The sequence below is a fragment of the Aulonocara sp. 'chitande type north' Nkhata Bay genome, linkage group LG15 (genome assembly GCF_057382095.1).
Source record: "Aulonocara sp. 'chitande type north' Nkhata Bay isolate Kocher_YH1m ecotype deep benthic linkage group LG15, A_spYH_male_GT1.1, whole genome shotgun sequence".
NCBI lineage: Eukaryota > Metazoa > Chordata > Actinopteri > Cichliformes > Cichlidae > Aulonocara > Aulonocara sp. 'chitande type north' Nkhata Bay.
Window position 1 is genome coordinate 1,159,419 of NC_141358.1, and position 12,925 is coordinate 1,172,343.

At 43.2% G+C, this 12,925-nt stretch overlaps 1 protein-coding gene across 2 annotated transcripts; it reads right to left on the reverse strand.

Annotated features, from left to right (window-relative positions):
• Positions 1-360: 360 nt before the first annotated feature.
• Positions 361-12,371, reverse strand: stmn4 (stathmin-like 4). 2 transcript variants are annotated; one of them, XM_086263636.1, is made up of 7 exons: positions 12,236-12,301; positions 4,832-4,905; positions 4,515-4,610; positions 3,891-3,982; positions 2,772-2,977; positions 1,960-2,151; positions 361-619 (listed from the first exon to the last, which is right to left on the reverse strand). In XM_086263636.1, the coding sequence occupies exons 3-7, from the start codon at positions 4,559-4,561 to the stop codon at positions 560-562; spliced, it is 597 nt and encodes a 198-aa protein (XP_086119762.1). In that variant the 5' UTR covers positions 4,562-4,610; positions 4,832-4,905; positions 12,236-12,301; the 3' UTR covers positions 361-559. The 2 variants fall into 2 exon arrangements, with proteins under 2 accessions (XP_086119762.1, XP_086119763.1); XM_086263637.1 differs by lacking the exon at positions 3,891-3,982 and having other exon boundaries at positions 12,236-12,371.
• Positions 12,372-12,925: the final 554 nt, after the last annotated feature.

Genomic DNA, 12,925 nt, shown 5'->3' on the forward strand with positions numbered 1-12,925 from the left:
TCATATTTAAAGCTGGTCCTGTGTATTTAATGAATCCTGGTTTTCAGTGGAGTGGAGTTGGTTATGGCTGAGTGAGGCTCTGAAACTACTGTGTCCAGTCTGAATAAAGCACATCACAGATTTTCAGGTTTTATGAGGTAATGATCACATACTTAGTCTAATTGGAGAGAAACTGCATCTCTGGCTGTGCCAAACTGGAAGCGTTGCCAAGAAAAAACACAGCTTCACTAAAATCATCTCCTGATGCTGAACACAGAAAACAGGAGCTCTAATTCCTTTTTTTTACTCAGTCATGATTGGATGGCTGTTCCTCTTTAAAAAACATTAGCGCCGACGTCCCCCCCCCCCCCCCCCACCCTCCCACGTTCCTTTAGAAAAAAGAGAAATTTTAACATCAAGAGTGGCTAAACTTTATACAGCTTGCTCAGAATCATCGCAGCATACATCAAATATGAAAACCAAAATCTGCCCTAGTTGCTGTTGAGTTCTTCTTTTAATGCACTGTTTTCCCCCTTTTTATTTTTTTTCCTCGCTCTTTCCGTTCCCTCGTGCCATTCGTCTACCGGCAGGCCTCCTCCTTCATCTCCTTGTTCTTCCTCACTTCCTCTGCATGTTTGTCCTGCCAGACACAGAAACATGAGTGCCATTATCATTTAGGAAGATATTTTCATTAATGAAGGAGACGCCGGCGTAAAGGTTTGAATGAGAGCGAGTGGGGAAGAACTGAAAAAACTTTATTTCATTGCACTAATATTCATGGTTGCTGATCAGGTTTGTGAGCAGTGCCAAACCAGAAGAGAAAGTTCAGCTGAAGCTTCGCTTCATTTACACTCAAAAAACTCGTGTTTAGCTCTCAGTGTGTGTTTGACGTTTTGCTCAATATGTCTCTCATGTCTGTAACTTTGTAGCTGAAACAGTAAAAACATGAACTTGTTGATGTTCACTCTGTGTTAGACTAAAACCAGCAACGTTTCATTAGTGTTGCTACAACAAGTTGCCTGGCAACAAGTTTGGGTTCAGAAATAACACACGAGACAGTAAAGAGTCGTTTTCACAGTCTGCGATACACATGGACAAATATCAGTGTAACTTCATCCGAAGCTATTAGCTGGCTGTGAGAAAATATAAAACTGCTGCCCTCTAACTTCAAAGCTTGCATAAATCCTTTTTAGCAAGAGAAAAAGAAGAAAAACATTCAAAAGTCAAATTTAAAAGACAGTTTGCAATAATGTAGCAAACCTCCCCACAGACTCCCACGTTTAACTGTCCAACTACGCTGCACCAAACAGCAGGTTTACAGCCCAGTACAAAAACGGTCCCTGCCATATTAACTCTACGGTGGGTCAGGCTCATCCATCTGGATACAGATCAGGCTTAAGGTTAAGGGCGTGGCTATTTCTGATTGACAGGTGTGCAGGGAGCTGATTCCTGTCTGCAAAAGCAAAATAAAAAGGAGTTTCTACGTTATCCCAGGATATCATGAAGACTGGATGAAAAGAGAAGCAGCAGAGTTTGTCTCTCCAAAGTTAAACGTGTTCTGTTTGAACAAAGACACATAAACGACCTTTTCATGCTGCTTTATTTTACTAAAGTCAAAGATGGGCCAGATTGCCTCCATAGTTAAAGCACAAATACATGTGCATATATAAAACATATGGTTGGCCTGGTGTCGTAAAAGTAACATTAATATGACATTTGTGACAATGCTGTCGAACTACTACATGTCATATGTTACACTGACACATCAGCACCACAAAAACCTTGCTCAGCATTATCAGCACTGGATTTTTACCTAACCCCCCCAAACAAAAATAATGGTCCCACGTGGGAGATGAACCCTGGTGTTCTGTGGCTGTCTGCTGTGTGAGAAACCACACAAAGCAATGATTGTTTGAGATCAGTTTGCAGACCTCCCCTCTAACGGTCGGGAGGCTCGGGGCTTAATCGTGGCCACGTTACCTTCTCCTGCAGCCTCTCCAGCATGGCTGCCAGCAGAGCCTCCCTGTTCTCCTTGTTGGCCTCCATCTTCTGCTCCAGCTTCTCCTTGGCGTTCTTGATGAAGTTGTTGTTCTCCTCAAAAGCTTTCTGGATCACCTCGCGCTCATGCTCTCTCTTCTCCGCCAGGTGCTTCAGCAGCTCCGCCTCCTGGCACTGGAGGAAGATGGAGAAGTGAAGGCAGCTGCTCATCCTTTACACAATACTCAGACTGCAGGTGATAAGCAGGCTGTTTGCAGTTTTCACCTATTTCAACAAAGTTCAACTGTCAAACATGTTCTAGTTGAAGGGTGCAGACACAAACTGAAATGTGTGCGGTTGTCAGCACCTGTAATCTTTGTCCTCAGGTGGGCCAAACCTCATAACTAATACATTAGATCACTGTGAGCCAGTAAAGCCAAAGAAATTGGAATTGCCTCGTTTCCAGAGAGCGCTCTTCCATCTCTAACAATCTTTTCACTCTCCTCACCTTTCCCCTGTTTGTCTCTTGCCCTCGCTCCATCATCCTCTCTGATGGATGAATATGAATCATTGTCTTTGTGTCCTCACAGGATTGTCTCTGCTCTTTCATCTGCCTCTTTTCATCTCCCCCAGCTCAGTTCCTTCTTTCCGTTCACTCCAATACTCCCTCCCACTTCCCCTTCATTCATTTTAAGCCTATTTCCGTCTCTCCGATAAATCACACAAAGAGTGCTAACAGATGTTTAACAATGGCTGAACGAGCCACAAACAGCGGATGTTTTCTGGCGGTTCAGATGACGCGCCCGCTCCCTCACCTTTCGCCTCTCTTCAGCCGCCTCTAACTTCTTCTGGATCTCCTCCAGGGATGGGTCGCGGCGCTGCGGCATGGAGGCATTGAGTTCAGGCAAGCCGTCAAAAGACGGGGGCTTGAGGATGACCTCGAAGGCCTGGCCCGATGCGCGTTTGTTCAGCTCGATAACTTCTACGTCTTTGATGACGCACCAGGCCAAGTCCACTGCATCTGTGTTGGTGGATAGCAGCATTTACTGTCAGAGCTGAATCCATGACCTCATCTTTGTTTGTCTTTAACATCGCCATCATGTTATATTTTAAAACATGGAAACACGTTCAGAGAAAAGAACAAGAACAAAAAGATCTTGAGTCTATTCTGTGTACTGGAGGATGGCTGAACGATAGCAGCAGGGTTGTTTTTGCTTCTTTTAAATATATATATCTATTTAAATAAACAAACACAAACCCTTCCTCACAGGCAAGCCAGCGTTTTGTTCATCTCCATGATTCAACTGAAGCTGGACTAATGTGCTGTATCTCGAGGTTAGAGAGACCAGTCGTCTATAATGAGATCCCTGTAAACAGACCGACTGAACTCACTTTATTTAATAAGAAATGTCAACGTGTGCTTTAAAATCGAATCAAGCTAAATGTCTGAGTATTTATACAGTTTCATACATATTAGGGGGTTAATCAGTAATTTTTTTGCATTTAAAATCAGTTCGGTCTTTTCACAGATCTTTAATGGTTTGGAAGGCAGTTAAATCATAGCTAGATGTTTAGAGTTGGTGCCATAAATAGAGGAATGTGTCTTTATGATTACACAATGAGATGCTGCTATAAACATAAATCAAATATTCCTGGGACGGAGCCTCGGGGAACTTTGTAATAAGGAGGAAAGAGGCCTGGATGCTGAATGATCACTGACTGTGCTCAAAACTCAAACTTTCACGTTTGTAAAAGTATGACGTGGTCAGCTGCACCAAACACATTTAAAATCAATAAAGAGATTATAAAGGTTCCTTGTGATGTACCAAGAAGTATCCAAGATCTATCGCTTAAATAGCAGCAAACACATTTTATTGTCACTATGCACACGTACAAAGAGCTGGATAAGAAAGAAGGATGGGGTTCAAACCCACGCGTGCAGAGCACAGTGGATGAGCAGTCCGTCGCCTTGGCCACTCGGACACCTCGTCTGACAGCTGGAGCGATGCTGGAGCATAAACTTAGGCTGAAATGCAAAATGTCAATGATTTGGAGAGTCTGGTTTACTTTGAGATCGAATGTTTTACTTTAGTCAGAGATCTGGAGGAAGAACACAGAAAGTGTTTCACTCTGTAGAAATGACGCCAAGACCGAAATATAAGTTATATGTTCAGAATTTAGTTGCAGTTTGCAGTCACTCCTGATCTGTTATAACTTTAAAAAGATTCAAATTTAGATAGAGGGAAACAAAACTGCTTCTTGCTCACTTTTAGCTCCAAAGGTGATTATTTAGAAAGACCCAGAATTAGGACAAAAGGATCAGCGTGCGTCAGCACTGACTGTGGGCCTGGGTTTACTGCAGATCTAATGAGACATCTGTGGATGAGATGTTCTTGTGTTTGTCTGTAGTTGCTGAAGTTGCTGGTTTTAGATAGACAGGAAGAGAGGAGCTGAAGTTTGAGGAGCATCAAACTTCAGCCACAGAGACTGCTGTCGGTCTTTTATAAGCGACTGTTCCCCTAATAAACACCAGTGCTCGTGCAAAGGAGATTTTTTACCTTCTGCCTTGTAGGTCGGGTTTTCTGCAGTGCGTGGGTTCAGGCATGAGCAGAACAGAGACACCAGGGGGAGCTCTTTGACCTTCTCTTTATAGGCTGAGGACACACACAGAAGATCAAGCTGAATCATGAGCACGCAGTCGAGGACTGACGACGTAAGTCATGCTCGTTATGTCATACCAGCGGACATAATAACGACACGCTGCACGACACAAATACTGCATGCTCATATTTGAACAGATCGGTCGCAGTATAGTGTTTAAAGCAGAGGAGCAGGGCGTGTGAGGTGAACGGGTTTGTGCTGCGACTGCATTTACCTGCCAGAGTCATGGTCTCACTGCAAATGTTACTCTCCAGGGACGCTGAAGATCCTCCTCACTCTGTCAGAGAGCTGTGCAGGGACAGAGACAGAGAGCACTGAATGCAGGAGCATCGAGGGCACAATCTGAGAAGGAAGAAGCTGAGGAGACAACAGCGTGAGCCAAAAGTGTAGAGCAGCCAAGTCATGATTATTGGACTCATGCAAAGCTGTTCTAGCAGAGTCAGAATAAAAAGATAAAGGCGGAGCGTAATGCAAAAATCCCACCTGAGAATAAACTTTAAATTAAAGCTCACATTATCAGATCAGAGCTCTTCAGACAAAAACTATTCTGGGTAAAGATCTCTGACCTTCCCAACAACAGTTACCTGACATGTAGAAAAAAGTCAGAGTCAGTCGGGTGTTCCTGCACTTTAAATGTTGTTGTTTCACCATTAAAAATGGAAAAAAATAAAGAAAAATGTTCATCAAACAGCAGAATGAAGCTCTGCTGTTCTAGTTCGTCTCAGGCTACTAAACTGTTTCTTTTGTTTGTGTGTGTTGAGAAACTTTCCTGGGGTGGCTGTAGCTCAGGTGGCAGAGCAGGTCAGCCACTAACCAGAAGGTCGGTGGTTCGATCCCAGGCTACCTCCAGGCTGCATGCCAAATATCCTTGGGCAAGACGACGTTGCCTACTGGTGGTGGTCAGAGGGCCCGGTGGCACCAGTGTCCGGCAGCCTCGCCTCTGTCAGTGCACCCCAGGGTGGCTGTGGCTACAATGTAGCTGCCATCACCAGTGTGTGTGTGGATGACTGAATGTAGTGTAAAGGTCCTTAGGGACTGAGTAAAGTGCTATACAAATGCAGGCCATTTACCATCTATCAGATACAGTAAATGTGCAGAAAGTCGAACATCCAGCTGAAGAAGCTGCAAGTCAAGCATATTTTTCGAGGCGTGGCAGAGAAGCTGCTGCAAACCTTCTACAGACCTTTAAAACACCGCCTTTGCCTAACAAATTCAATAATTCATAATTCAACAATAATTCTGTTTTTCAATGAATTTGGCAACTGAAAAAAAGCAGATTGCACCGAGGCACAAAGGCAGCAGAGTAGAACCACCTGCCGTCGTCTCCTCCTCAGATGGTGATAGGTTTGTAGCTTGAACCTATTCGCTGGAACGTTGAAGACAATATAATTACACAGCAAGCAAGACACGAAGTAGGCAAAGTTCTTCATGTTTCTCGTGCACGGGAGAGAACCGGACAAACGCCGTTCCTTCGCTTGACCCCAGTTGCTCTCGTCCGCTCCCCCGTAACACTGCTCTTTTATTGAGGTTACATGAATATGCATAGGTTCATTAACATACGACATATACATACACACAAAGAGTACCTTGCCTTTGTTGTGTGTGTGTGTGTGTGTGTGTGTGTGTGTGTGTGTGTGTGTGGTCAGAGTGTGACCGCATAAATGACAACTCTAAGCATATATGAGTAGATATTTCTAAGCATAAATAACAATCACCAATACAAAACCTAACAGATGGTCTCGTCAGCACTGAGCTGTTATAAATGTGTCTCTATCAAAACTTCTATCATTTCTTTAACTCTGAACTGTTTCAATGAGCCTGATCGATAATCCAAACAGACACACTTATCTGCCTCATCGGTGCTCTAAAACATTTTGTGTGCTAATTGGATAATCTCATCCTTTTAGATTCTGGGAGTGCTCTGCACAGCTTACTGACCCTTCCTCGGTCCACTGCACACACTAATTACGTTTGCTTAAATCCTGGGAACCAGTATCACTGGCATGAGGACACACACCCAGCTCACTGTGAGGTCGAAAACAATAAAGCAACATTTGAACGTCATGTAACAGCTGGGGTCCTTGATACAGGCCTAATTGAGACATTTGCTATCTTCAGACCTTTCCCACTGTGTTTTAAAGGTAAGTGACGGAGCTCCCACCAGCCAGTGGACAACGTCACCGTGGCTACACCCATCTTTTATATTTGATCTCTGTGTATGATGTTGTTCCCTTTAGATTTAGTTGAACTCACCATCTTGAAAACCTAGAGGATGGAGCTTTGTGGGATACACTGTAGCCCAAATCAGGACCTTTTCTCAACCTTACATAATAAAAGAAAAGCAAATAACAAGTGAAGTCTAAATTTAAAGGCGCTCTGTCTTCAGACTGAAAGTCAGATGTACTTGGAGCGATGTCTACCCCACACGCGGCCCCATTACAGTCAGCATTCATCAGTCCTGTTAGTTCTTCTCAATTTCTCATGTGAAGAGTGCCTGCTTGTGTCGTTTCTGACATTAGGAACAAACGACTGGCATGTGTCACATTAATGATGTCCGGTCCCACTCTGTTAGTCCATTAAGGCCTCAGTCACGGGCTTAGAGACTGGTCAGTGACAAATGAGTATGTATTACCTGACTGGTTGCTGAGTGGTTGCTGGAGATTACTGGCAGTCGCCACAGTCACCTGCAAACAACCCAGCCGCATGTAGTGAAGCTTGACCAAGTGTGATGCTGACTGGAAACCACTTAGTGAGTAGTTGCCGAGGCTTGTAGACAAGTTGCCATTCCCCATGCAAGCTAGGAGTGCAGCCAGAAAGTGAAACTAAGCAGAGTCTTTGATCGAAACTTAAAGTGTGGTGTGACGTAGAGAGCACCTATATAAATTATTATTATTATTATTATAAATATCTAGGCTTCCGTTTGTGCTTCAGACCTGGGGTTGTGTGTTCAGGTCTCCATATCCCAGATATGTAAAATAAAGATCATTTTTAAAGTAAAAGGACCACTTTTGAGCCGTGTCTTTTTTGGCCGTAAAGAATCCAAAACAACCAAATTTAATACAAGCAAACCTGTATACCAGTTGGCAATTTAGCAACTTCCTGCAACCACTCACACCAGTGATGTGTGACTAGGTTCAACCAGATGCAACCAGTTGGGGAATACTGTTTATTTTCTAGTGACCAGTGGTTTCCACTCAGTCTTCAACCAGTTTGCTATAAATTAGAATCCCATTTAATATGATGGTGAATTGATATTAAATGATGCTAAACACTGCCAGCACTAGTGCTAGCTGATAACTCCCCGAGCTCCACCTTTTCCTCCAAATGTGATCACATCAGCAAAACCGAGATAACACAAATGCTAAACTCAAAGCTTTAACATGTTCGTAAACAGCTGAAACTACCTAAAAATTATTTTATTGTCTTTTGGCTTTTTATCTGGATGCACTAACAATTAAAGGTGCTGGATGTGTTTCAAGCTATGCCAGTTGCCTGTTGAACGTTTACTCAGACAGAAGCAAATGAGCATATTTCCCAAAAAGTGTCTGTCTGTCCGTCTACAAATGAGCCTGTCAGCAAGCCTGAACGTCCGTCTCCACACAGAGACACAAGTGTCCTAATGAGACAACCCGCATTACCGAGGAAGACAGATAGCTCATTATACTGCAGTGAGCTCAGGCTCACCTGGCCACCCTGACACGGTTCCCTGAGGGACAGACAAGGACAAACACATGATTTTGCACAGCACACACACACTAATCAAGCAGTAAACGAACTGCTTTGCTGCACTGTTGTAATGCACACGCACACAGGACACACACAGCTGCTTCTCATATTATGAAGCCACCCAGGTTGCAGATCAATGCACTGCTTCCTGCAGGAGTAAGAGTGTGTCACTTCGAGTTTGGGAGAGAGACAGAGGGTGGAAACATTTGGGGTGGTGTTGGTGGGAAATTTTGCTGACAGCTACCTTATAGGCTGTTGAGGTTTTTCATTATCCGACTGTATGATATTCACTGAATTTGAATCTGTGCTCCTTAATTGGTAGAGTCTTAACCTTCCTGCCTTCTTGGGACCTTTTTGTGCCACTGCTATGTGTTAAATGGCTGCCATTTCCACTGTGTTCAGTGGAATATAACCAAACTTGCCACAGGATAGTTTTTACCTGTCAATGTTAATATTCCAGTGTGAATTCCTTAAATCAGCCTAAAATGGCTGAGCAGCAGAAATCCCCACACCCATCACCCTGGGGACCATTTTCTGCCCATTGACTTCCATTATAAACGCTATTTTTCAACCCCAAATTATCATCATATGATTTTATTTTTTCTTCTTTTCTTGGATGTCAATGAAGACTCAGGGCCTTGAAGTTTTAATTTTTAAATTGCAAAAAAAATGCAAAAAAAATAATGGCAGGTCAAAATGTATGTTGGTGCCAATCTTTGGTCCATCTAAAGGCCTACTTATAATGACAATCACATATTACTTCAACTGGTTTTTTGTGGAAATATTTAGTTTCGTTTTTTGGTTTTTGGGGCTTATAACACAGGGCGCTCATGTAATAACACTGGGATTTGAAGGGTTAAAACAACGAAAATATAATTAAAACTTTACATGAATATTTCAGGGAGAAGTAGTTTTACAAGGTTGGCTAATTTAAAGTGGAATAAAATATGGATATATGGTCTTTTTATGGCGTGGCTGAGAATGGTCCCTAGGGTGATGGGTGTGAGTTTTTTAAAGGATGGCAGGAGGGTTAAACAAAGAAAAAAAGCAAACAAGCCCCCAAACAACAGCAGCGAGCACCGATTGCTATCAGAAAATGTATATCCCCCAACTAGTCGGCAGTGTTTCCTGTAAGTCGCTGCTCTGGCTGGTTGAAATCTATTGAAGGTTCTGCACCTTCTTCTTGTCCTGTTGGTTGCTTTGTTTGTTAGCAGTGTGAATGTAGTTTGGCCGTAAACACTTGCTAACTATTAGCTGAGCGGTAGTAAAACGAAAGAATGAGGTGCACTTACTTACTTTCAAGGAAAATGGTCCACGTTTGCAGTTTGTGTCACACTGTTCACGGTTTCACTATAACTCAGAGATTATACAAAACCACCACCTGTGTGGCAGCATGCTAGTGACCAAAGCAATCACATGTACGTTTTTGCCAACCGGTCAAGGAATACACGTATTTTCTCAGGCATGTTTGGGTCGCAAGGAAAAAACGGGGCTCACTGAGAGGTCTCTAGGCCCATGTGACCGGAGCTTTTGGCTCATTTTCCCAGCCATCAACCTCCAGCAACCTTTTATCACTAGTCACTGAATATTAATTTTGCCCTCATGACCGATCCAAATGATTCTGGATCAGTCTCATTTGAGCCTCCATTGAGACCATTGTTACATGCACAATGGGCGACCGTGGCTCAGGGGGTTGGGAAGCGCATCTGTAACCGGACGGTCGCCGGTTCGATCCCTGGGCTCTCTGTCCTGGTCGTTGTGTCCTTGGCCTACCGCCTACTGGTGTTGGCCAGAGGGGCCAATGGTGCGAAATGGCAGCCTGGCTTCTGTCAGTCTGCCCCAGGGCAGCTGTGGCTACAACCGTAGCTGCCTCCACCAGTGTGTGAATGTGAGAGTGAATGAATAGTGGCATTGTAAAGCGCTATATAAATCCAATCTATTATTATTAAATCTTTGCCTTGACCACTTGCAGAGAGTCAGGTAAAAGAACTGATGCTATTCATGTTTTACGCTAAAGATGGAGCTAACAGCCAGGTAGCTTAGCAAGGAGACCTGAGAGTTGACTGACTCAAAAAACTGACAAGTATGAAACTCATTCATAAATTCTTGGTTTTATTGGCTGCTTCAATAACAATACAGCTAAGTGGGAATTAGCACTGAGCAGAGCCACGCTAGATGTTTCCTTTTGTTTCCGGAAATTGTGCTAAGCTAAGCTAGCATTGTCAGCATGAATGATTTGTCATATTTTAGAATATTTAATATTTTTCAGCACTTTAACATTAAAATGACATTCAGTTACTTATTGATTGATAAAAAAAGAAAGATTGTATCCGACTGTGTGTTTCCTCAGGTCTGAAGAGGTTTTCTTCCTGAAAGGCTTTAAGCCTCGTGGTAAAAGTAATATTAGGGCACTTTTCTGGTCAGACTTAGAGTAACGAACACTGATTTGATAAAATTTAAATAAATGAATTGGTTATTCTAAATTTAATATACAGTGCTTTATGTCTATAGAGTGAAGCACAGCACAGTATGAATGCATGGCTTGTAGCTAAAGCGTGTTTACTAACCTCTATATAAATGTGCCACGTACATTTTTATTTCATATTCTTTCTCAGCATCACTAAATCATATTTATTTTGTAGTTTAGCTGCATAGGTCATATATAACCACTTTCTCCTCCAAATCCTTCTCATCTCACTGAATTTGTTGTTTAGGAGATCATTTCTGAGAGTCGATTAAATCTGTATAAAACCTTCTTATCTTATTATCGTCCTATTTCAAAACGTTCTCTGAAACTGATCGGCATGGTCTGCACATGTCTCGCTCAACACAAACACACATATTCTTTCAGCTGTGATTTGTACTTGAGCTGATATTTGCTTTTCTAACAGCAGTCGTCTCATTTCCATTTTTCACAGCACTGAGCTCAAGAAGAACGTTTTTTTGTTTCCATGGGAGCAGAATTTCATGTACTACTTGTAATTGTATTTCTTGTTTCTAATATTATAATATTAATAATAATAACTCTGTACTTGTGTCATCACTTAGCATTGTTCATAGCAAACACCAGGATTGATCAGACTCTCGGAGACAAAACATTCCTCTGACATTGGTTTTGTCTTCACAGATTGTTGTCCGTGAAGGTTCTCAGTCATCCAGGTCATCGTAGCCCTGTGGGAGTGTCCCCCAAGAGGGACAATAGGGCTTAGATCTGGGATCTCCATTTTCCACCATTTGAGACTAGAACTGAAGAAGCTTTTCGGACGAGAGGTGAAACGTCTTCAAGCAACTTAAAGAAGTCCAGACGCTTTTCTTTCCGAGCTCCTTAGACTCGACAGATTGTTGTACCGTTATGTTTTTCTGCTCCTAGAAAGCTGCTATGCATGCATATTAATCAATTCACTGGGAGATTACTGCTACAGCAAAGAAACTGCAGACTTAAACCTGATCAACCAGACAAATCTGAACTTCTGACGGTTCTGAGCACATTTTAAATTCAGACCCTCGCCTGTATGACTCTGCCTTATGCACAAACACATCAAAACACCCTCCATTTTCTCCCCGGTCTCTCTGTCTGCCTCTCCTTCCTTAAATCAGACACAAAGCTGCATTTGGACATATGGAGAATCAATAATAAATGATGTCTCACGCTCTACACTTTGACGATACACTCGGTTCTCTCCCTTTCTGTCGCCTATCAGCAGGAACCTTTGCCGCTGCATCATCACTCTGCCTTCCTCACCCTCACCCTGTTCCACCCCACGGACACGCTTGAATACACGCACATGCAGGTACTGCTCATTCATGCCATGAAAGTTAACCTGAAGAACCCAAAGTGGCACACAGTGCAACACAGATGTGTGCAGCCGTGTGTCTGGCGCTGCAGACTTACCCCCCTCTGTACGGCGTCTTCTCCGCTGCTGATGTTGAACCGGTGACTACGGTTACCCCGTCTGGCTGCAAGGATGCAGGCGCCAGGCAACAGCATCAGCAACAGCATCGATGCTGCCTCCATGACATCACCATGGAGACGCCTCATTGGTCTGAGACGCTGCCAGCATCTGATCCTTTCAGCCAATGGGAGCAGACAGGAAGGATGGTGGGGAGGGACGTCAGCTCTTTGTGTTGTACTGCAGGGTGGGTGGTGGAATCAGTGTTTTAATGTATGGTGCAGGAGTGTGTGTGTGTGTGTGTGTGTGTGTGTGTGTGTGTGTGTGTACTGTGCATGAGAGAGAGTTCAGGGAAGTAGTGTGAGAAACTGGGGGAGCTTTGTCTCAGCATGAGGCCCAGATAGGAAGCACGCAGAGCTCTAAATTATTTAGATCCTAACTGTAAATACAGGAGCGAGAAGAAAATCTCGAGCACATGCCGTGTATCACACATAGTTGTTATGGCAAGTATTATTATAACCACAAATACCAGTTCTTCTAAAGAGGAGACTGGGGGAAAGCCTCGTAAATGCTGTTATTTTCCAATGTTTCACTGCTGTAATCTACAAACAATATGTACCTGCTGCATATAAGCTTGTAATCATACACCTGTGCTCTTCCTATTTGGCATTAAGGCCTTCTAGCAGTGCTCC